At 38.0% G+C, this 24,575-nt stretch overlaps 1 protein-coding gene across 10 annotated transcripts in view; it reads right to left on the bottom strand.

Moving 5' to 3' along the window:
* Positions 1-24,575, bottom strand: part of anks1b (ankyrin repeat and sterile alpha motif domain containing 1B) — a 181,603-nt gene that overhangs the window by 64,449 nt on the left and 92,579 nt on the right. For all 10 annotated transcript variants that reach the window (XM_067489803.1, XM_067489798.1, XM_067489796.1 and 7 more), the window contains 2 exons: positions 18,894-19,030; positions 5,580-5,766 (listed from right to left, as the gene is read on the bottom strand). In XM_067489803.1, the coding sequence (XP_067345904.1) occupies positions 5,580-5,766; positions 18,894-19,030 (324 nt within the window). The remainder of the gene's footprint in view (positions 1-5,579; positions 5,767-18,893; positions 19,031-24,575) is intronic.

Genomic DNA, 24,575 nt, shown 5'->3' with positions numbered 1-24,575 from the left:
ACTACTTAAGACAGTGGTGATGACAAAATAAATAAATAAAATCAAGAAACACCATTAAAGTATCTCTGTGTGTAAGTGTGAATGTGCGTATGTGCCTGTGTGTACTGTATGCATTTCTTTGTGTGTGTATGTGTGTGTGTGTGAGTATGACATTAATATGCTGCAAACAAAGGCAACGCTGACTTTGAGTATGACTTAATGATCAGCAGCCTGAGAGACTCATTGTGCGTTTGTGCACAAAAGTGTGCTTATGCTTGTAAGTTGATGTCAAGGCACAAGTGGTGTGTGTGAAAATAAAAGAGGGGAAGCAAACACAGAACCAGGTCCCCACTTGAACAAAGAGCACTTGATCAGTCAGCCATTTCTGGCTAATTAACTATTCGAACTCATTGATTACACAGTCCCTCTGGGAATTTCATTTTCTTAGGGTAAAATACAGTAGAACTAAACGTCTATTGGCTTTTTATATCAACACTGCATCATACAGTATATAAGCTTGTAGTTTGTTTTTGCCTGTGGTACAAAGCAATCAACAACACTAGCAGCAGTGCAGAGATATATGCTTCTGAATGTTTTTGTGAAGCTCATTCTTTTAACCAATCACGTAAGTTCAATGTATTTTTTGCAGCATTTGGATATTACCATACCAATAATGATACCGACTAGTACTACAGAGCCTGGCAGAGCAGGAAGAGGGAGTGCTGGACAGGGCAGAGTGGATTTAGGTTTAGCATTTTGTAGCTTTAAAAGGACAGTGTTTCCCTAGAAAAACCCTGTAGGTACTGCAGTAAGCATAATGTTTGTCTACAAACAGAAGATCGAAACCCTGATATATTATCAGGAAGTAAAGAGCTGAAATACATTTCAATACACTTCAAGCAGACGTGAAGCAACATTCTCCCCCAAATGTTTCTAGCCACATGATGAATTAAGGTACACATTAGACTTTCAGTTTTCAGTTGAATAAATACAGAGCTGCAGATTTGTGCCAGATTGTTAATACTCACAGGGACGACTGCGTAATTCATGGAAAACGACTGCCTTGACACTTGCACTAATTCTGTGTAACATTGCATTTCACTTGGACTAATAGCAATGGGAATGTATTCTGAAGTGATATCCACCCTTATGTTAATGTAGTTTTACAGCATTAACAATCGTACCCAGTCATGTATAAGGTTATAAATAGATGTCCTTTTTAAACTGCCCACACAGGTAGCTCACACCTGCATACTTTGCTGCAGAACCAGAGAATTACAGTTCACAATTTTTTGTGAGAGAATCACTGGAGTAGGAAGAGGGTAGACAGATGTTGAAAGGAAGGAAGGAAAGACCTTTTATGGTGTCGAAGCAAAAAATATAATAAAAAATAAAAATGTTCCCTTCACTTTCTTGTCCTCATTTCTCAATCCAACCCCCTGAAATCTCACATTTCATTCTCTCAATTCCTCCCCCCTTCGCTCATTCTCTCTCACCCACTCTTTTTCACTGGCATCTTTTGAATTCTGTGACTCTTTGCCTTCTGTACCCACATACATATATGCTCCCTCTTTCTCTCTCTCTCTGTAAGCCACTTGTTACCATGGCAACCTGACAATAGGCCTTATAAAGCTAATAAGTAGAGAGAGCAAGAGGGATGAGCAGAATAGCACAAGAAGGAGAAGAAAAAATAGAGAAAAAATAAATAGAAAATAAATGGTTACCAAACTATTTCTGGTGTAGCCTCAGGTGAGGACAGCAATAGAGGGACTGACAGAATAAGACGGAGTGAAATAAATAGCGGTACAAAAACAGGCATTGGAAATACTTTCATTAGCCAGTAACTAAGCAGACGATCATTAGCGCATTTCAAGAGCAACAGGTCTCATGCACACAATAAGTCATTTGTGTAAACCACCAACATTATCACCAAGGCTGATTAAAGACACACACAAGATTCATTATGTAGCAATAAGAGCGAAACACTGTCTTGTTACATAAATATGGTGATGCTTCTATGAGAAAAATAGATGAACATCTCTCATTCAGTTTTATGTCTGTGTATGTATGTGTGCATGCACCTGCAGGTTGCTAATGAATGTGTTTTAGTATGAGGCACCACAGAGATCAAAGTCTAGCTAGGCCTCTAAATTGCTCCTGGATGGCGCGCACACACACAGCTACACACACGCACGCACACACACACACACACAAACACACAAGTGCCTCCTGCCTGGTTAGCTTCCCTTGCCTGCTTTGCCCCTTCTGTCTGTGCCTGATAGCAGCAGGTGTTAGGGACACTTTGACTGAAGCTCAGGTGAGAGAAGGAAGTATACCCAACCACATCACCAGCTAAATATCACCAAATCCACCATTTTGCCATGACAACAAGAACTATTAACACTTTGGTAACCTGGTGAAGATAGATACTAGGAATTGATGCAAAGGAAACAAAGGCGTAGAGTAAATTTGGCAGTAAACAAGGGGTTCCCAAAGTGCAGCATGAAAGCATTGTAGGGTCAGCAAGCTGGGCAAGCTTTGTTTATGCTGTGTGTCTTTCCTTGTCATGGTTACTGCGTGTAAGTATGATCAGAGCCACTAAAAAACTAATTCTGCATTCAAAAACAGATAGTTCAACCAACTATAAGTTGATTTCCCAGACCAGTAATGAGCAGACTGCTCATTATTAAATAAAATGTACTTCCTTTATAATGGAGGCTTTATTGCTGATTGACGTTAGAACATCCAATTGTTTCACAAATGATACGATCACATAAAAATATTTGTATTATTTAGTGTCGGTATCCCCTGGATAATATGCAAACATAAAGAAAAGCACTGACATGTGTGCATGTGCAAGTTTAGGACTTCCTTCATTATAAGAGTCTTATGAGAAAAGATGTTTTTTTTTTTTTGTTGGAATGTTCCTTTTGGAGGAGAAACTTTTAAACTCTGCAAGGGGGCAACATTAGACAAAAGTGGCAGTGTTTATCTATCCCGACAGCAAAAGGGACTCCCCACAGGACTAACAGAGCATCTTCTGCAGACTTTTCTTTCTGAAAGAGCTTGTTTGCATACTAATCTTCAAACAAACACACTTGGAACAAATAATTGAGAATAGCTGTCACCTTAATTTCAAAAATAAGTCAAAATCCTGATGGCAACTGCATTTACTATAATAATGAATAATAATTATATAATATAATAATAATAATTTAATCTAATAAATAATAATCTTCTGAAGCAGTGGCTATCAATTCTGGTCCTTGAGGGCTCCTCTGCTGCTTGTTTTACAGCTATCTCTGCCCAAACACGCAGGGAAAGAGGCAAGACAGGGGCCATTGAGGACGGGAGGACCAGGTCTAAAACTATGGTCCTTTCTAAGACCGGGTCACACCAATGTTTGCCAGTTGTCAGCAAAAAGCAACAGGTGGATTTGCTTGTGTATGCAAAGTAAAATCAGTTTAAGTTTGGTGAACGGCCAATATCCAATAAAATTTCATCAAACCAAATTTCACCAATTCTAGATTCTGAAAATCATCACAGTTACCAATAGTTTAGGTATTAACATTAATAGGTTATAAAGCAACGTATTTTATTAATTTATTATGAATTTACTAATTTAATTTAATTTAAACTGCCTCTCAAGGTAAATTCCTACAGAAAATCTTTGACATCAGTTTTTTTGTCAGTTAGTCACCCGATCCATTAAACAGACCAAAATCATATTTAACAGATCTATACTGCATGTGAGACACTGTCACCCTATCCTCTTTCACACTAAAGTTTGCTCAGTAGCCATAACAAAACGCAAGTCATGAAAGAAAACAGTGAATGCTTTTACTTTGAGATGCAACATGAAAATAGCCCTTACAGACAATAGTTGACCTTAATTAACTACCAGACAAAAAACAGTGGCAAAATAACTACAGTAAAGTTGATAATTGCAAAGATGCTTAATTTACCAACAGCAGAAGCCTTGGAATCAACAGTGAACTCTCTATTCTTGTTATAAATGTTATTTGGGGCACAAACAAGAGCTAAACAAGGGTTTACTCTAATGTGAACTGAGGGTAGTTGTTCTTGCCTTTACAATCTTACTTTTTTAAGTATTCTCAGTAACACACACACAAACACACACACACACTGTTTGGCATGGTACAGTCGCCCCATGAAATTTTTTTTCCATTAACACTAAACATGCCAATTTAATCTAACACCTTGATTGTGTAAGCACTTAAAAGAATAGCTCTGTTGCAACAGCCTTTGTCATATTGATTTGTCTTGTCTTTTATGTTTCAGTCATTCTCCAGGTGGTAAAGTTGAAAAGTTTAATGTTGGAAAGTTAATTTGATTTAATGATTTGTCTGTATTCCACAACAACATTGTACATGGTGCATTTTACCGCTGCTTTTGTGCAGAATCTAATAGAATTGCCTGAGATAATCTTTGGCAGTAAGTTTCAGAGGTATGTGGTTGCAGGCTTTGCTTGGAAGTTACAGCAGTTTCTTGCATATTAATGGCAGCTTGTTCTCCCATTAGATGCTCTAGTTTGCATTGATGCGTTTAGGGACAGTGCAGAGTGAGATCAAATTTGTGTACAACTTGCAGTGACTGTAAAAAATTGCCAGGTCTCCGAGAATTCACAGTAATTGGTATAAATTACGTTACTTGTTGCAATAACGACATCCTAAAATACTGGAGGATCTAAAATAAATTGCCACATTAGCATTGATTAGCATTCTGAATTAACATAACACATTTACAATCAATATCTGCATGTTGTGAATAATATGTCTCTGTCATCCTAGACAGAAATATTGCAGCTCTCACGGTGTGCGAGTGTGTGAGAGTCCACCAGTTCTTCCTAAGATCTTTTCTTAGCCTCTGAGGAGTTTGCCTTTTGGCTCTGGTCCCCAGTATGACCTGAGCAGACATATGATTTCAATTTAATCTGACCCAGGGCAAGAGGAAAGTAAAGTTCTGTTTGGTACTCAGGCTGAAAAGTTTAAACAACACCAGCACCATGGCACACAAGGAACAGAAATAGATCCGCTGGGTGGTGTCATAACAGACGATTAAGAAATGAATGCACCACAAAGCCAGGCATTCAGTATATTGACTGAGTAAATTTGTGCTTTATGATTTGTAACTGGAAAATGTTAGAGAGATATAGTGTTATAGAAACTGCATATTCTTGGATGAAAAGGTATTTAGATAACAGATTACAATATTTTCATTTACTTAACTGTTCCCTGTATTTTAGGATGTAAATATAAGCACAGTTATTGTTTAAGTCCTGCAACATACTCACATAACAGCACATTATATGGTGCCCTTTTAGAGTTTAGAACTTTAAATCCAACTATTTTATCACTTTCTGATTGACAATGAATGCATTGCTGGTTTAACTGCTTTATTGTCTGTCAGGACATAACCATTAAAAGGTTAAAAAGGTTAAAAGAGTAGACAGCCTAGAGGGGACTGTAGGCAGCAGCTCTCATGCTTTTGGTCCACAGGAAAGTCAGTATGGTGTTTATTCCTGCATAATCTGTAACAAGACTAAGCTCCCACCCTCCTGTCATTTTTATGGGTCTTACCTGTGAGCTGACAGTCATCGTTAGAGCCTGCAGAGTCTTCCTGGTTGGGGCTGAGGGGAGGGCTGGCAGGGGGGCTAGTGCTGAAGCTCGCGTAGCCCAGAGATGAGCTCACCTCACTAGGCTCGCAGCTGTGGTTAACAGGCCTCTGGACGTCAAGGGACGAAGACAGAGAGGTGCGTTGCTTGGGCTGGAGGAAAGACAGGAGGAAGAAAGGACAATATCTATGTAAATTAAAACTTTTTTATTGTTTGTCCAGTGCTAATAAAGTATCATCATATATTACTCCAATGTCAATTTTTATGACTGTAACTGAACTTTAACATATTAAAAAATAATATTGGTTTTTTTAAAAGTGTTTAACAGGCTTTGAATTTGTTATACTACTCATATACAGAAATAATGGCTGATGTGTTGTTATATCAGGCAAAATATTTAATGGAATCAAACATTTTGGAGAAAAATATCACATTTATCGTTAAGGTTAGGTTGGGGTTATTGAGGGATAACAAAAAAACTACAAAATATTTTTCTGTGTCAGTACAACCATAAATATCTTAAACGTTCAGACTCATGTTTTAATGTCATCAAGCACACACATGGTTTGTGTAATGTACAATTCTGAATAAAGAATGGGAAGACAGAGGGACAGGGGTAAATTAGGAAATGTGACAGAAAGAGCAAGCCAAAGAGATTGCTTACACCCAAGTGAGACAGTAAGAGAGTGAGCGTGAGGAAGTGAGGACAACTGTAAGGGTAGACTGGCATCTAGTAAACACATCTTACATAATGAGACATTTGCAGCACTCAACAACCTGCTGCTGTGCTTCACAAACAACTCAGGCAGTCAAAACCCTGCTGCTGTGTGTGTGTGTGTGTGTGTGTGCGTGTGCGTGTGCGTGTGCGTGTGTGTGTGCGTGTGTGTGAGTGAGTGTGAGTGCAGAACTCAGAGGACTTAGGCAAAGTAAATCAATACAGTGAACCATAAAGGAGAAATAACTTCCTGAAATACTAAGAGACTGACACATGACAGGACAACCTTCATAAGACCTTTACAGTGCTGTGTGAGGCTAAAGGCACAAACCTGAACACTGAAAGAGAATCTAAGCGAAAAGGATATGAAAGGAAATGAAAGCAAAAGAGGATGTTTTTCTCTATGCGTGGTGCACTCAAATTGGGCTTTGAAGCATCTTCAACGACTGACTTAAAGTGAGATGAAAATATAAGCAAAACAAGAGCAGGGAAATAGGCTAAGCAAGAAAAGGGCATGAAAAATGTAAAGAGGATTTGACAGTGAAAGATGAAAAGGGCGTGAAAATGGCAGAACTGACAAAAACCTAAAAAGAGAAGAATCTAATGTTAGGAAGATGTACCGAAAGGAGTTGGGCAAGATGAGGTGATGTTATGAAGAAAGGAATGAAGGATAAATGGAGGGAGGTACAGTATAGCAATCTATTAAAAGACACAAGGACATGGTGGTAATAGGAAGTGGAATGAGAAAGAATAAGTAGGATGGCCAGCAGTATTTAGATTGTGAGGAGAGCAGAACCAAAAAGAGAGAAAAAAGAAGAAAAAGTGTAGCATTATAATAAAGGATAAAAGGGAATAAGCTCCAAATGATCAATATTTTAAACATGTAATGTTAAAAATGTATCATCCAGATGCCTTTTATTATTGGAAAGAGCAAATGTATTAAATCAATTGTTGTTAGATAATACAATTGACAGAGGAAACAGCTGCCTATAGTGCAGTCACTACTTCTGACATAAAAGCACAAGGAGACTTTCTACCATCTTTTTTTTTTTTTGAAGATTGACCAAGGGAGGTTTTGTATGAGCTTTAGATTTGCTAGTAGATAAATTTCGTTAGCTTTTAATGAAACAACGTGAGCCATTTACCTGATTCCCATCTTAGTTAGGCTACCTGGCTTTTGGTTTACAGTACAGGAATGGGAGTAACATTGATTTCTAACTTAATTCAATTTTATTTATATAGCACCAGTTCACAACAAAGTCATCTCAAGGCACTTTACAGACTAAAGTAAAGACTATGAAGTTATATAGAGAAATCCCAACAAATCCCCCTTGAGCAAGCCCTAAGCAACAGTAGAGAGGAAAAACTCCCTTTAACGGAAGAAACCTCCAGCAGAACCAGACTCAGGGTGGGTGGCCATCTGCTTTGACTGGTTGGGGTGAGTGGAAAGTGGAGAGAGAAAAGAAAAGAGCAACAAAAAGCAGCAAAACTGTGCACTGGAAAACACACAGCCTCAAAGCCGAGGACACCTTCAGAAATGGACAGAGAGAGGGAGAAGGACAACTACAGGAGAAAGAAGACACAAAGGTAATGTTATGCAGTGGTGACAAATAAATGGGGGGTGAGGGGAGAGGAGAGAGGGATGGGAGAAGGAAAGGTGCTCTGTAAATTAGGTGGGCCCAACAGCAGTCTAAGCCTATAGCAGCATAACTAAATATTGTCTGAGTTCAGAAGTAAGAAAGTGTGGGACATCCAGACCTTTATGTCTTGTAGCGCATGCTTGAAGCTAGATTAACAATTTTTTTTCATCTGGTTCCATAGATCGATATAGCTGAGTATCATAGCAATGGAAATGTATGGAGTGTTTTCTAATAGTTTTCTAATAGTGCTAATAGAACTCCATAACTAACATTTGTGTGAATCTGAGAGATTTAAACCAACCTAGTGCAGTTCCTTTAAGCCAATTTCATGTTCCAGTCCCTGTAATAAAATGTTGTGATAAATGGTGTTGAATGCAGCACTAAGATCAAACAGAACAAGTATAGAGACGAGCCCATTATCTGAGCCCATGAGAAGATCGTTGGTGACTTATACCAGTGCTGTTTCTGTACTATGATGAATTCTAAATCCTGACTGAAAGTCTTTAAACTAAGTATTCCTGTATCGGTGGTGTCATAACTGCTTTTCAGATACTTTTTAAAGGATTTTATAAATAAAGGAAGATTTCCTAAAACAGTTGGGTCAAGACTTTTTTTTTTTTTTTTTTTATTAGCAGTTTGATTACGGCTACCTTATAGGCCTGTGGTAGATTGATGATATCTAATACAAACATGTCTATTAAGGGTAAAGTTTCCTTGAACAGTCTAACTTGAATAATGTCCAAAGCTTAAAGCTCAGCGAGATCTACGGGTAAAAAGCAGTCTAAGAGGGATTGGGGCCTTATTGATTCAAGCACTGCTGTACATGAAGATCTGTGTGTAATAATTGGGGGGAGGATCTGATGAATTCTAATAGCTACAGTTTTATTCATAAAGATTACTTATGGTAATTAAAAGCTATTTCCCTAAATTTCAATTTGCTTCTTTAACATCTAAATTAAAGGAAGAATTCAGCCATAAATTCTACAACTATGGTTACTGCACCTGATTTTAAATGTCATTTTGCTCTGTTTTTTCCCTGAGTTAGTAGATGAACAACGGTTACCTCAAGACATTTTCTCATTGACATTCTGGTATCAACCAATCAAAGAGTGAGCACTTCTTATAATGTAGATAAAAAACAGCACAGAAGATGTGCTCACATTGTACTAATATTCCAGCAGCAGACCATAATGCGGCACAGCCACAGCAGTAAGATCGACTTTCTTTTTTTTCCTCCAGTGGAGAGCTGGTCACTAGGGAATAACATCACAGCAGCAGCATCCCACCGAGACTATGGATGTTTAAAGGACCAATGCATCAACCAGACAAGATCACAGCAGCACAGAAGGGCAACAGGTAATAAAGATCTTGATATAGAAGCCCAACAGGGAATCATCCTGACTGGGCAGAGGGGAGGTGCATTGCACAAGCTAGTTGTCAAAAAATGCAATGCAAATTTTAGACATGTATATGGTAATGGCCTCTCTGCAATCAAAATCACAGATTTGTGATGAAGTGAGAGATGTAAAGCAAGTCAACAACAATCAATTATACTAATAGAAAACCACTTTAAACTGCAGACCTGCAAAGTGAACCTGAAGTGTTTACTTTGTTGCAGGTTAAAATGCAAGTAAAAAAAAAAATTAAAAATGAATGGAAAACAAATGAAACAGAAATTAAATCAGAATTATGGATCTGCAGTGATGTTAATCGGTGGCTATTCAAAGTGGGAGGTGGGAACTGTATATGTGTTTGTGTGTGTGAGCCTCAAGTTTCATGGCTTGAGTGGCAATTTCATGTATTTCCATTCTCTGTTTATCTGTCTTGTTGGTGTATTTGGCTTTAGCTTCATTCTAAAAACTACACATTAGGTGTCTCACAGACCCATGTTTAACAGCTAACACATGTATACACACGCAAATAAAACACACAGTACAATGTATATACATACGGTAGCTCCTGCTGAGGCTTAGCGTTACAATGCAAATGGACGGCAGACTAATGAACACGTCATGGCCAATTGTAAAAGCATTAATGATGCGCATGTAGATGAACACACAATGACACGCGCACATACACAGTCACACAGATTCTCCAAGCTTGACTAAATGCTGGCAAAATAAACATTTTCACTGCCTGAAACAGCATCCCTAAGGAAAAACATGCAGTTTAACACTTCACTAATGCATTAGGGTGAAAATAAATGATAGTCATTAACTAAGAAATGTAATTCCTCAAATAAGATGAGGTGGATGTGCTTTGTCAATTCGAGTTTACTTATTTCTGTGGGACAATGGAACTTTATGATTAACACAATAATCAATTATGAAATTATCACAATTAAAAGTTCAGAGTATATTAAAGCTGGAAAATTAGTGTGCACTTTTTTTTTGTCCTTTCTGCTTATTGTGTGAGTTCAGGGTCACCAAAGCAGATCATTGTCCGCATGTTGATTTGGCACAGTTTATTCTTGTTTGTTTTGTTTTTTTTAAACGCCGGATGCCCTTCCTGACGCAACCCTACCCAATTTCTACCGGGCTTGACCGGCACTGCACAGCTGGGGGTGGGAACGGGCTGCTAGGGGTTGAGCGTCTTGCCCAGGAAAATGAGTGTGCACTACTGATAAGTAAAACAGAACAGAAACAGAATTTATAGTGCTCTTATGTTGGGGTAAGCCTTTAAAAAGAAAAATCATAGGTAACGTATTATCACTGGACCAAAGAGAGGGAGGTTATTTATTCCATAATGTTGCAAAAATTGTACATTTATATTAGGTCTCTTTAGTGGCTTACTAATTCATTGCTTTTCTGCAGCAGTGGATTGAAATGTGATTAGCATAATAATTTAAATTACTGTTTGTGAGCAACCTCTCTCCTCCTAAAACCACAGCTAAATGATGCTCAATATAACAACTATTTTTAATTCGAGGGTTTTATTTTTCATCTATTCTCAAACCTTTTTTTCTGTTATTATTTTAGCTCAATCAAACATCCACAAAAAGATTTAGGGCCATAACCTCAGAGGAGCAACTCATCTACTTGCAGGGGGAAAAGGAACAAGAGAACAGAAAATATAACAGACAGCATAAATATCTAAACCTTCTTTTCCTTTTAACTGCGACTCCTAAAACCATTATCCTATTTCTATTAAGCCATTTCTTTTTCGTGTGAATGTCAGGCTTTGTTTTTATTATTCTCTTCAAGAATCATTTTTGTAAATTTCACTTCACGTCTGATATCTAGAAACATTAACATATATAGTGGCCCCTCTAAAGGCCGCACATCTGCATCAGTGAAGTTCACTCCTCCCCTTTAATAGAGAAAGCTGTTTTTCTTTGAAAGAAATGCTGACATGATGGTTAAAAGATCCACTTTTTGCATTCTAGTTACTGTATGTGTTGGAAATACGAAAGAACATAAGAAAATATGCTTATAGCCCAAACTATTTACGCGAGTAATGATAAATGCAATGGCATAAGCACTCACTGATAGTATCCCCTTCTATGCTTGTGCAGTGTCCCTCAGAACACGCTATAAATATTTATTCAAGGTTTAGACTGTTCTAGCTTAACAATACAATTTTGCATGCTGTTGTCTAGTGAGACTCAAAAGGTACTTTCTCCCAGATGTGTCAGGTTGTACAGTAGATGACTGACAAGTTTACCAAGACACTGAAAAAAGTCCACCTCATCAGCTTTTACTTTGTTACTGGTTGACAAAGTAAACAAACATGCCAGAAAATTAATAAATTATATTTATTTCTATTATACAAAATCCCCTAAATAATCCACAGAAGTCAGTTTCTAAATATAATAAATAAATCAACGTGTGAGGTTATATCCCCAAATATTGTGTGCTGCTCTGGCTTCAGTGTGTAAGATTCAGTTAAATATACAATCTGAGGTAGTCCAGACTGCAACTTCAGATCAGCTTGTTTTTGGCTTTCATTTCCTGAAACACAAGTTTCCTCCCTCTCATTATTTACTTGGATTTTATTGGATTCATGCATCAGTCCTCTGGTGCTTAAATTGGAACAATTGTTAGTCCTCCTGTTTTGTGTCAAACACAGAAATAAAGCAATACATTTCCAAATCACCTTTAATGGCACACAATTAAAATTGCAGTGCGTAGGCCAGTAAAGGCTTGTCGTCCTCTTCCCTTACAGTAACTAATGAGCTGAATGAACTACGAGATTTATTTAAACCACCAAATGTTACATATAAATTTATTCAATGCATATGGGGAACGCCAAGAAATAGCTCAGATGTGTAACTCCCACTGGAGAATTTGTAGCATTAGCTTAAGTAAGTCCAATTAGTAATGTATGACCCAAGTCCCTCCTGTGGGGCCACAGGCAACCTGCTGCCAGTAAAAACAAATCTCTTTAAGAAGCAAACACACATCTCCTAGCGGTTTCTGAACTTTAAAATGTTTACTGATGTTTTTTGATACGTATCTGCTTACAAGGTTTACATTAGTAATGGGATCGCAATCATCCTGTAGAAGGAGAATTTCCACTACATGCTAAATATGCATAAGTCACCTGCATGCTAACCATTGTTTCATTAACTCCCAAGATACATATCCATCAAGCCATTATCTGTCACCGCTTATCTTTTGTGGGTCGCCGGAGGGCTGGAGCTTATTGCAGCTGTCATCGGGCGAGACGCGGGGTATCGCAGGGCCACAGAAAGACATACACAGACAGACAACCGTTCACACTCACATTTCCAAGTGACATATTTGCAGTAAAACCATTCTCATTAGCTTGTAGATGCTGTATAGAACTGTACTTGAACTGCCTCGTGTTGATTTGGAGTGGGATTTACAGAGGTAGCAAATCTATTAGTTTAGTTTCACAAATCATTTGACTCAACTTTAACATTAATACTTTGTATTCCATAATATATATAAAAGACAAAGATGAACCTCGTTAGGTATCTTGCACACAAGGATGTTCGCAACAGTAAAATAGGTACTTGATAGCTTACCTAGTTTACTATTCTCTGTCTGATCCTTCAGAGATTTTTGTCAACTTTGAACTTATGTAGGTTACTGCTTAAACCTAAACCAGGTGACAGCTGTGTCATTTTCAGAGCATTTACTATAAAGTGCTCTGTGCATGTTTGCATCCTCTGGATGGGAAAAACATCTTCTCTTCACCAGAAAGCAGTTAGACGGCCTTTTCCGTTTCTTTATTTTAAGTCTGTGCCTGTGTATGTGCTGTGGAAAGCTATGTGCTCTCGCCATGAATTCTTGTCTGTGTTCATGCAAAGTGCGGTCATGGTGAATGTGAACAATGCATTTTACCTGCCAGAACTTGCATACTACCCTCGTACTGTATATCAAGCATTGAGATTTCTAGTATTTGTGGTCCCAATTAAAGAATGAGTTACACTTAAAAAGCAATGACTAATAAATTGTCCTCTGTTACTGAGACACACACAGAGACCCCTCCCTATACATGTTCCTAGCTACCAAAACAAACATACACTATATGCAGTTTAGTGTAATTATTATTTTCTACAAAAAACATGAAGGAGGGATTCCTCTGCTGCTGTTTTTCCTAAGATGCCTTCCATTATTTGACTTTTTTGATTGTGGGCATGCTGTAAAGACTGTTCTTTAGAGTGTGCTGCTACAGATAAAGATGATAAAAAGATGAACGCTGATCAGATTTAGAACAGAGGAATTTGTTGGGAATTTACAACACTTGCTGTATGACTAAACCAAACTTGAAATGCCTCTAGAAAATGCAAGAACTGAAGCCAGCCGCAGTAAATCAGTAAATGTGCATTACTAGGGAAGAAGCTCAGGGGGGCCTGGTGGATCAGTGGTAGAGCATTGAGTTGGAGAAGGCGGCAGGTTTGAATCCCACCCCACCAGGTGTGGGGGACCCAGCTACCGAGGGCAACCTTGGTGCCGGTCCCAAGCCCGGACATAAAAATGGGAGGGTTGTGGCAGGAAGGGCATCCAGCGTAAAAACACATGCCAAATCAACATGCGGAACATGTTCCGCTGCGTCCTCTGAAGGGACAAGCTGAAAGCAGTTGATCTTTGACTAGGGAAGAAGCTCAGCATCAGACACGTCTTTGGATTGGACTTCAAGTCATGTCACTAACTGCAAATAATTAGCAAGCAAGTATTATAATAGGCAATAGAATTTATGATTAATGATATGATATAATGTATGATTAATTTATTGTGAGCACCAAATTGCTATATAAAATATTGTAGAATTCACATATGGTTCATACGATTATTTTAGACTAACTTAAATTAAAGCTTTGAGTCTACACTCAAACAACATGTAATAGTTTAATTTCAAATCGAAGTGTCGGCATGCATTTATGTATTCTTATATTTCTTTGTTAATCGTTGGACTTTCGTCATTTATTACATTTCCCTTTGGCCAAATGGCAGTATCACGTTGTAACAACTCTGACACAGGCTCTTACTTTCCAAAATGAATTCCAACATTTTAAATGTTAGAATGTTTTATTATGGAACACGGGCTGGCAGTAGATTAACACAAGGAAATGAGGCGGACCAGTTGGTCATTCTAAGGAGCTGACTTAAGGGCTTTTGAGATCGCTGTCGTCTCACCTGGCAGATCTCACGAAGTTGAAACTTAAAGCAGCAGCCTAGGATGAAATATATAATCAATCAATCAATTTCTCTGCTATTTCCCTGCTATTATCAGCTTACTTATACGCAAGTCACAGATCCTATTTGGCTGAAAAACAGCTAAAACAGTTCTTTGAAAATATATATATATATATCTTTTTGTTTGTAGTTTCCAACATGCAGAAACACAAAAAAGGGGGAACTTCCAGCCATAGTTTCAAATACTACAAAAAAGTTCCTCCATTCCAAAAAAACCCCAAACTCGAAATTAGGTACTTTTTCTGCTTTGTTCACAAAATACTAATGTTGAATTGAATGCTGCATTAACCCTTAAACACCACAGAAATGGTGGCTGTCCTAAATCCTTCTAGATTTAAAACTAGGGCTGTCGAGTGATTATAAAATATAATCTATTTATTACACGCTCTGTAGTTGCTAGTATCAATTTCTGTTCAACTTAAATTTTGCAAACGAGTGAATTAATAAATAATTGACTTAGACTTTGAAATTTTACATCTAACGTCTGCTTTGTTATATCTACTGTGACCATGTGATTTTCTGAGATACCAACTTCCTTGTGGGCACAAAAACAACTTGTGTTGTTTGGAACTAGAAATCTCCTGAAAGCAAGAAAGGAAAGTACACGCAAACACAAACACACACACGTCACAAAGTAGGACACTGAGCCAGTGGGTATGAAGCTGATAACCCCATGTTGTGCTGTGTGTGTCTCAGTACTTCTTTCTCTCCCTATTTCTACATCCACTTCATTATTCTGCCATTTTTCTGTGTTTCACATCCCATCTGCCCATGAGTGTGATCAAGAGCTTGTGGTATCTAACATGTCCTGGTGACAATTTGGACAAAAAGCAAAGCATAAAGAAATAAAAATGACCCAAACACTAAGCTAATAGATTTCAGTCAACATAGAGGCTGTGAGGCTTTCTCCAGGCTTCGGATTTTTACCTATTATGTTTTTTAAATCAGCAACAGACATGACCAATACTGCAGCAGCATTACCAGCACACAAGCTGAATTCTCTTCATCTCTTTTTCTTTTAGCTGTTCCCTTTCAGGGGTCACCACAGCCAATAATTTCCATCTAACCCTGTCCTCTGCATCCTCTTCTCTCACACCAACTAACTTCATGTCCTCTCTCACTACATCCAGAAATCTCCTCTTTGGTCTTCCTCTAGACCTCCTGCCTGGCAGGTCCAACCTCAGCATCCTTCTACCGATAAATTCACAGTTTCTTCTCTGAACATGTCCAAACCACCTCAATCTGGCCTCTCTGACTTTATCTCCAAAACATCTACCATCCTCCATCCTCGTCACTCCCAAAGTGAACCTCAACATCTTAGGCTCTGCTACCACCAGCTCTGCCTTCTGTCTTTTCTTCAGTGCCACTGTCTCTATTTTCCTCCACCTGCTCCCTGCTCTCGCTACAGATCACAATGTCATTTGAAAACATCATAGTCCACGGAGATTCCTGTCTAACCTCATCTGTCAGCCTGTCCATCACCAGAGCAAACACGAAGGGGCTCTGAGCTGATCCTTGATGCAGACCCACATCCACCTTGAACTCCTCTGTTACACCTACAGCTCACCTCACCACAGTTTTACTGCCCCAAAGTAACATACTTCTCTGCCACTCCAGAATTCCTCATACATTACCACAGCTCCTCTCTCAAACATTGTCTTTTAAAGGTGGATTTAAAGAGCAAAATTACTCAGAATACATTTTTATTTACAGCAACAGCCCCTGGCAGCCTTGTTATAGGAGGGGAAAGGATTACACTGTGCAAAAAATTTCCATAATCTCACACTAGTCTCCATTTGTTACTTTGCCTCTTTACTGAGAAATACAGCAGCGGAGTGAGATTAACTCCAGACATTTCCAGTGCATGGTACTTTACTGGATACCCAACTCAAAAAAATACTTTCACAGGAAGAAAATGGAAAAAATATTATAAATAACCCATTGCATTAAATAGGTAAATAAGTACATTTTTGACTATGAGAATTCAAAAACAAACACATGAAACATAACCAAAAGCAGTTAGACGGGCTTTTCCGTTTCTTTATTTTAAGTCTGTGCCTTTGTATGTGCTGTGGAAAGCTATGTGCTCTCGCCATGAATCCTTGTCTGTGTTCATGCAAAGTGCGGTCATGGTGAATGTGAACAATGCATTTTACCTGCCAGAACTTGCATACTACCCTCGTACTGTATATCAAATAAAGAAACAACCCACATGTCACAACGGCTGGGAACACACTTGTTAGCTGTGTTTTGATTTAGGGGCCACGTCTTTCAAAGTCTGAAGACTAAAAACATCAAAGCATTGAGACAAGGCTTCCATTTGAAGAGTCCTTCAAAATTGGACAGGGCCCATAGCAACTATGTGTAACATGTCAGTTTCTAATTGGAACCTGTGTTGTTAATTTGTTAAAGTTGTTGTCTTAATGTAATTATGTTTTTTATATATGCATGTTTTCATAATTTGCAGTGCATGGAGCTCTGTGGGCCACTATACCAAAAGAAAAGTCACAAAGTCTATCAATTCTATCAATCTAGATATCAATTATATGAAAGTACAAGCAACATTTTTAAGCTATATTTAGGAAGCACAAAGGTACTTGAATTGAATTTGTAACATCAGCAGGCAACCATGCTCAAATGTTAGCACTCTACATACATGTGTCTGTACCAAATAATGTTGTTATTTGCAAGTCTCCCAGATCTGGTGTGAAAAAATTGAATTGGCTTTGTTCAGTCTTCCTTAAGAATACAAATCGGATCCGAGTCTCTTTGAGGCAACAGAATTTAATGTGAACATAGCCATATATACATGCAATTGTTTTGTATGTTTGTGTTGAAGTTCCGATTCCATTGTGTACTCGTGAAATAACCAGCAGGAGCACAAAAAAGAAATGAAATGAATTCAAGAAAATTAATTAGGCACTATAAATGTAAAGTCTGGTGCTCTTGATTATGTGCACTTCAAGCTGGGTGAAGACCTGCTGGGCACCGCATGTGATGCTTCTACACACATTAGTTAACATGCCAAAGATAGAACTGTGAACGGGAAGATGATAGAAGAGAAGGTGACATTAGAAAAAAACAATGAGGAAACCAAGATGTTTATTTGAGAAAAGTACATTCAGAGAGGAAGGTGAAGTTGGGGAAAGGATTTGAGGAAGCTGTCAGTCTTCAAAGTCTATTTATTCTTGTACTATTATAAAAAAAATGTTACTAAAGAAAATGTGTATTTATTGTATCCTGAATGAGGAAAAAACTTCTGAGCCAAGAACATTTTTGAATAAACTTAATTTCCAAAGCAATTATCTCATCCAACTGTCTGTCTCACCTAAACTAATATTTTATAATTAATCACTGAACAAGCAGACTGATATTTATTTTTGTGCTGTCACACATCATCCACTGACTGAGAAAACAACTGCCTTTAATTATCAAGGTGTGAAACATTTGCACTGCGCGTGTGTGTCTGATACTATTTTTTCAGTGACAGAAGTGAGAGGACTACATTAATGTAAAATCACTAATATGGCTTGGATGGATTTATTGTTGCATTAGAATTTTTGAATGCCAATTTAAATATGTTCATTAGCAGTGACATGATTCATTATTATTCATCTATTCTGTTTTTGTATAAGTCCATTACAGAAGTGACAGGTGGCATGTGGTTTGAGCATTTAAAGGATGTGTTCACAGATTTTGAACTGGCTCTTTTTTCATAATGTACAGTCCATGTACATTTATTTAACACTAGACTGTTCGCCAATAAGGCCCTTACATACAAATCTACATGAGTCAATCTGAATCATAATTTCCAAAATACATAAGGCACCCAACTTAACTTGCCTGGACACTTGAGATGTGAATCTGAATCAATTCATAAACTCATGAATAGAAAATAAATAAATGGTCCAGATACTAATCATGAGGATGTTTGCATCTGCAGGTGTTTACTGTTTTAGCCAATTTTAGTGCAATGGGCTCTCAAACCCAGAACATGGCCTCATCATCAAATGCTCTAAACTCCAATTTATGAGAGTGATTGTCAGAGCAACAAAGAGAGAGAAGTGCAGATGAAATTAAACGGAGAGAAACAGACAAAGATGTTTACCACTGTGTGTGGGGGTGCAGGTGTTTAAGCAACTTGTGGGTGGATACTGTGATGTTCTATAATGCGTCAGGTGCCTCTGCAACACATTCATTAGTGTGTGTGTGTGTGTGTGTGTGTGTGTCTCTCTCTGTCTGTATGTACATGCACATACCTGTGGGCGAATGACTCTCTCAATATTCTTCAGGGCCGTGTCGGGGGAGGGAGGTGAACAGTCTGGAGTGGGACCTGTCGAGCAGTCGCCATGGTTACTGTGATCCCCCCCGATCACCGTTACATGGGACAAGTGACCTTGTAGAAAGAGAGAGAAAAAGTGAGAGAGAAAGAGAAACAGGTAGGGATGACGGGGAAGATTTGTTGATTCTTAGTTTTGCGTTTCAATTATTGTCACCCAACCATAGATGCAGAGTTCAGAATTCCAAATTCTGCCATAGTTAGATTATATGACACGCTGGTTATTTTTAAAATGGCTGCTATGTTAGTTCAAAGCCACACTTGCCGTTCTTTGAGATTATCAATACATTTACTACAATTGTTGTTACAGTGTTTATGAAATACATAATACACAGTGCTCGCAGTCTTCGCTCTAATTCATCCCAAAGATGTTCTATCGGGTTGAGGTCAGGACTCTGTGCAGGCCAGTCAAGTTCTTCCACACCAAACTCACTCATCCATGTCTTTATGGACCTTGCTTTGTGCACCTGAATTCATTTATTTGAATGGGTGAGCGAATACGGTTGGCAATATAGTGTATTTGTTCACATCAAAAACAGGTGAGGAGAGTATATTTTGTAAATTGACAAGCCTCCACAAAAACCACTGCAGGAAAATATGATGACTGCCCAGTGCAGTTTGATGTCTATCTCAGTGTTTCACACACAAATGCGCGCGTGTGTGTGTGTGTGGCTGAGTGCAAATGTTGGTGTCAGAGCTAATTTCCCCAGTGTATGATCATTAAATTGGGAGGAAGGAACACAAGGGAAGAAAGGAGGAGGAAGTGCTGAAGTAGCCAAAATTACATTTCAGAGGGAGATAGAGTCTGTCTTAATCAACTGGAGGAAATACACAACACAGACCAACACACCTTTCCTAAAATACTGTTGCCAGAGGTGCTGACTTAAACACAGGCACGTGTATCCTATCAGACACCAGAACATCGTCCAATTATCAAGTAAGACCCAGCCAGGAGACAGACAGAAAGACACACACACACACACACAGTACCAGTAATAGTAATGTATTTGTTGAATAGAAGGAGTTGCTTAATGGTAAGTATAAGAATGTACATGATCGATCCATTATCATATTACAAATCAAGACCTGGAAATAAAAGCTACATTCCTCATTGGCCTCTAGTGGGATTTTTCACAACTGCCACAAATATTATTTAGAAAGAACAAACCCAACAAAAAGACGACCTAATTCCTACTCCACCTTTGCTTGTGTCACCAACTTCAATGACTTTTCTCCTTCCAACCTCATTCTAATTCAAATAAAACAAGGTTGCAACTTTGCTAAGCAGCATTCAGAAAACTTGATTTGAATTGCATGAAGTTAATTTTATTTTTGGTCTTCGCTTTTAACTCCTTAAATTTCAGCTTCGTTTGGTTATTTGCCCACATATTTGACACTTGTCATTGATTCAAATTCATGCAGACAAGCAGCAGTTGGAAGGATTCTGTCATAAATACAGACTAAGACATTCTATGCAAAAAACAAGTATTAACAATACACTAGAAGTAGCATCAGCGGGAGAGAATATCATGGTTCACCAAGATATATGCCAGGTTAAGCACATTTAAGGACAATAGTAGTCTAGAAGCATAACATAATAACCAAACACAGGCCCCAAAACACTTGAATAAATAAATATTGTATTTATTTTCATAAAGTGCTCTAAACTCCATCAACTTTATTTCCATTCTTTCTGTCCCTTTATGAAACTGATGTAAAACTAAACACACTGTATCTACTGTACAGCCAGTTCAGAATAAAAAAAAAAAAACTATAACTTTAGAGAAACTAACATAGCTACATAGCTTGCTCTTAAATCTTTCAGCAACACGTTTGTGTGTGTGCACCTGAAAACACAAAGTGTTGCTTAGTAGATTTTACTTGTGCAAGTATACAAAGCAACACACACACATACACACACACACTCGCATCATAAAGGAGCTGCATGCAGCTATATCAATCCTTACGTATGGGTATAAATAGATAAAACTGGAAGAATGAGAAGAAGAAAGGAAGGATGCAACAGGAAGACAAATAAGAGATTGAGGTGAGATCCTTCTTTCAGGGCTGCCTTAGGCTCACTGCTGGGAAAACACTTTCTGTGAGTGTGCTTATGTACATACATGATGCATGCAGTTACGGTCAACATGTAGGGAATTACACCTAACTGCTCACATCCATATATTCAAGTTTATGCACGTGAAAGTGAGAAATAAACTGGGAAATTTGGGAAAATTTCAAATCCATACGGGTTTCACAGAAGAGTTTCTGAGAACAGGTTCTTTAAACTGTACTCGATGTACAGTTAATGACATAAAGCCTGTACTGACACTAACCTCTGACTGTGTACATACAAAGCCAGCTGCTCATCTTGTTACTGCAGGCATGAAGCAGTGTCTAAGTGAACGCTTGGTGGGAGCAAGCACTCAAATCAGCAGTCCTCTTCCTACTTGAATAACAAGACAAAAACTGTCAATTTCAGACAAGTTCTTTAGGATGTCAGTTCTGCCTTTATGCCACTCTGACAAGTAGCGTTTTATATGTATACCGTCTTTGTGTGTATGTGAGTAGCTGCCTGCATGAACTCTTTTGCCAGCGTGGTAAATTACAGTTGTGCTCTTTTTACCAAATGTTACCAAACAATGACCAATATGAAAACTTAATCAGTAGTAGGCTTGAAAGTTTTATATACCGGCTACAATTAATGCTAGAAATACCATTGGACATTAACTTTTTTTAAAGGCTATTACTTCGAAAAAATGTACTGTCGTAAATTTCATATGCACCACGTTGCTTCTGGTATACATGTTAGGAAACATTTAACTTCTCAGTCCTACAACAGAAATGCCTTTGACTAGAATTATAACTTAAAAAAATCATCTAAAATTATATGTACTGTAAAGTATAACTGCTACTCGCAAACTAAACTTGCTTTGAAATTATAATCTAAAATGATTAACAACTGAAAAAACATTGTGTTAACATGTGCAAAAAACTTTTCAGCATTGATTTCCTCTGGCTGTCCACAAGAAAACACTCACTCTCTATTGCTGTCTTCCGACAAGTCAATGGGCCACAACCCTTTTTAATGGCCAAGCCCTGGAGTTAGTACTTCTGCTATTAGCCACTCTAAGCTTCCAGCACCAACTGAAGTGGGATAAATGGGGCGCAACACAGCAACATCACAGCTTTATCCATGGGAGAAAACTAAGGGTAGAAGTTCATATAGAATAGAGAAACTAAAAGACTGAGCACTTTATTCATAAAGCTTAAAGGCAGCAGCACTGTGGTATCAGACCTGTGACTGGCTGATTTCAAATAATGTATAGACCAAAAAAAAACAGGCTGGCAAATATTATATTACATCTCTTACAAATCCCAAATGGCAGCCAATGAGAATTAACATGACAATTTAGCATTAAATATTTAGCACTAAACACCCTGAATTTGACTGTTATAATTCAGTCCAACGACAAAAATCCCATTATCCAATGTAAATACTAAATCAGTGCATAGCTATGAAAGGGTGAGACTGTACTGATTCCAGAAAGTGAAACTTCAAGATACTAGCTGTGAGTGTTGACCTACTTTTTCAAGTTTGCTGAGATATGGGATACATACAATATATAGAACTTTTGAAATGCTGCAGAGGGCACACAAATACACAAGCACACATAGGTTTGTAGCTTTGTGTAGCAGCAGTGCCGTGTTTACCAGTAGAAGACAAGTGTATGTTCGTCTCAGGAGGAGTCAGTCAGCAGCAGAGAAGAAGCACTTTTGCTCTAACCGCTCTGCGTTTTCTGTTTGCCCCATACGTGACTGGAGGCTGCGATGCTTTGCCTGCAGGTTCCTCCTCACCACTCTGCTACGTGTCTCCCCATCTCCCCAGTACGTTTTATAGCAGATCAAACCCAACTATGGTAGAGCTGATAAGAGCTTCGTAACAGCCACATCACAAAAACTGAGGCGTTTATTAATTTGCTTTTATAGCAAATAAATCAGAAACATCTTCAGGTCAGAACTGAAATGCCCCCACAATGAGCAGTGCGAATAATAATAATACATTTATAAATTTAATTGACAAACGTATTTACTATCAATTTACAATTTCTGTTGGTTGTTTACAGTATTTTTTTCCACCTCAATCTGTACACTAAATGTACTGCAGCAAAGTGGTGCATCAGAAATGGATCCCCTCATTTAAACCAAATTAAATTCTATCCCTTAGAAAAAGTATAATCCTGGGATAGTGTATAAAGTGATTGCTTTGACAGAATTATGCACCTAAGTCTGCACTCAGCTTACTCTACATTATAAAGTAGAGAATCCCATTTGTTAACTGTCAGATATGACATATCTTGTCAGAGGACATGTGGTATGATGGGATATTGTGCTTTACATTTCCATCTGATCTTTCATAAAGCCAGCAGCTTCTAACAGGTTTGTAAAAATGTCAAGAGAAAAGCTGTAGGAGACAAAAAGAACCGAGAATAAAGAGAGATGCAGGAGAGGGAGATATCCAAGAACAGAGCAATGAAAAAGCAGTCGGGCGCACGAGTTTCACTGACAACAGGTCTCCAGTGTTTCTGTAGTGGCTCAGCTAAGTGACAGACAGATTTTGATAAATCCGCCCTGATAGTGTGAGTTTTCGGAGAGCACCCTGTTGTGTCTTTGTCTTATCAACTGCAAGACTGCAGCTGCTAGTCAGCAGCAAAGGACATTCAACCAAGGCTTATACAGCAAAAACATCCCTCACCTTCAGTTTCATATTTAGGTTTTAACGTTTTGTTTCTATGAATCTATGAACAATGTATTCTTGTTATTTTATTAAATCACACAGTTCACTTTAAAACAAATTCCATAAATATCCTTATTGTTGGTCCTTAGTGTTACCACAAGTTTGAATTTAGTATCAATCCATGTCTTAAATCAATCAGTCTCTATATACACTGTAGATGAGCTGTACCTTAAACCTTTACTGTCTGCTGATTTGACTGTTTTGTTCTTACATTTTAAATCCTATCATCATTAAATTGAACAACCTGCGCTTAGTCCCCAAATAACATAGCTGATCTACCATATTAGCTACAGTGTACTTTTGTTAAACTTTCATTTAACAAATTTTATTTATACTAACATATTTTTGGCAAACATTTCATGGCACAAAATAAATAAATAAATCTCTCCCTTACACCATTTAATAGCATTTACAACTTATATATCCAGTTCAATTGCCATGTGCACACAAAATAAAACGTGAAATGTGTTATTGATCACACCTATGGTATCAAATTATGGATTATAAAAGCAGCAGGCAAAGTGTTCTGCTATTTAGCAGAACTGCGTGAAAAATGAAAGTAGTAGTGAATCATTAAGTCATTAAAGTACTGATTTAATTAAGTTCATAAATCTGGATCACCACACCCAACACAGCAGTGTGGACCAACACAAGCAGAGATTCCATTAAGAAGATACTGAGCACCTGCAGTTTAATCAGTCAATTCCAGCAGTCTGGTCCTTAATAACAAATGCCAATTTTTACTAGAAGGTTAAACAAATTTTCATTTTCTTCAGAAATATCCTCCTTAACATATTACACTTC

Source organism: Channa argus, chromosome 21 (assembly GCF_033026475.1).
Source record: "Channa argus isolate prfri chromosome 21, Channa argus male v1.0, whole genome shotgun sequence".
NCBI lineage: Eukaryota > Metazoa > Chordata > Actinopteri > Anabantiformes > Channidae > Channa > Channa argus.
This window is presented reverse-complemented; position numbering and strand designations above follow the sequence as displayed.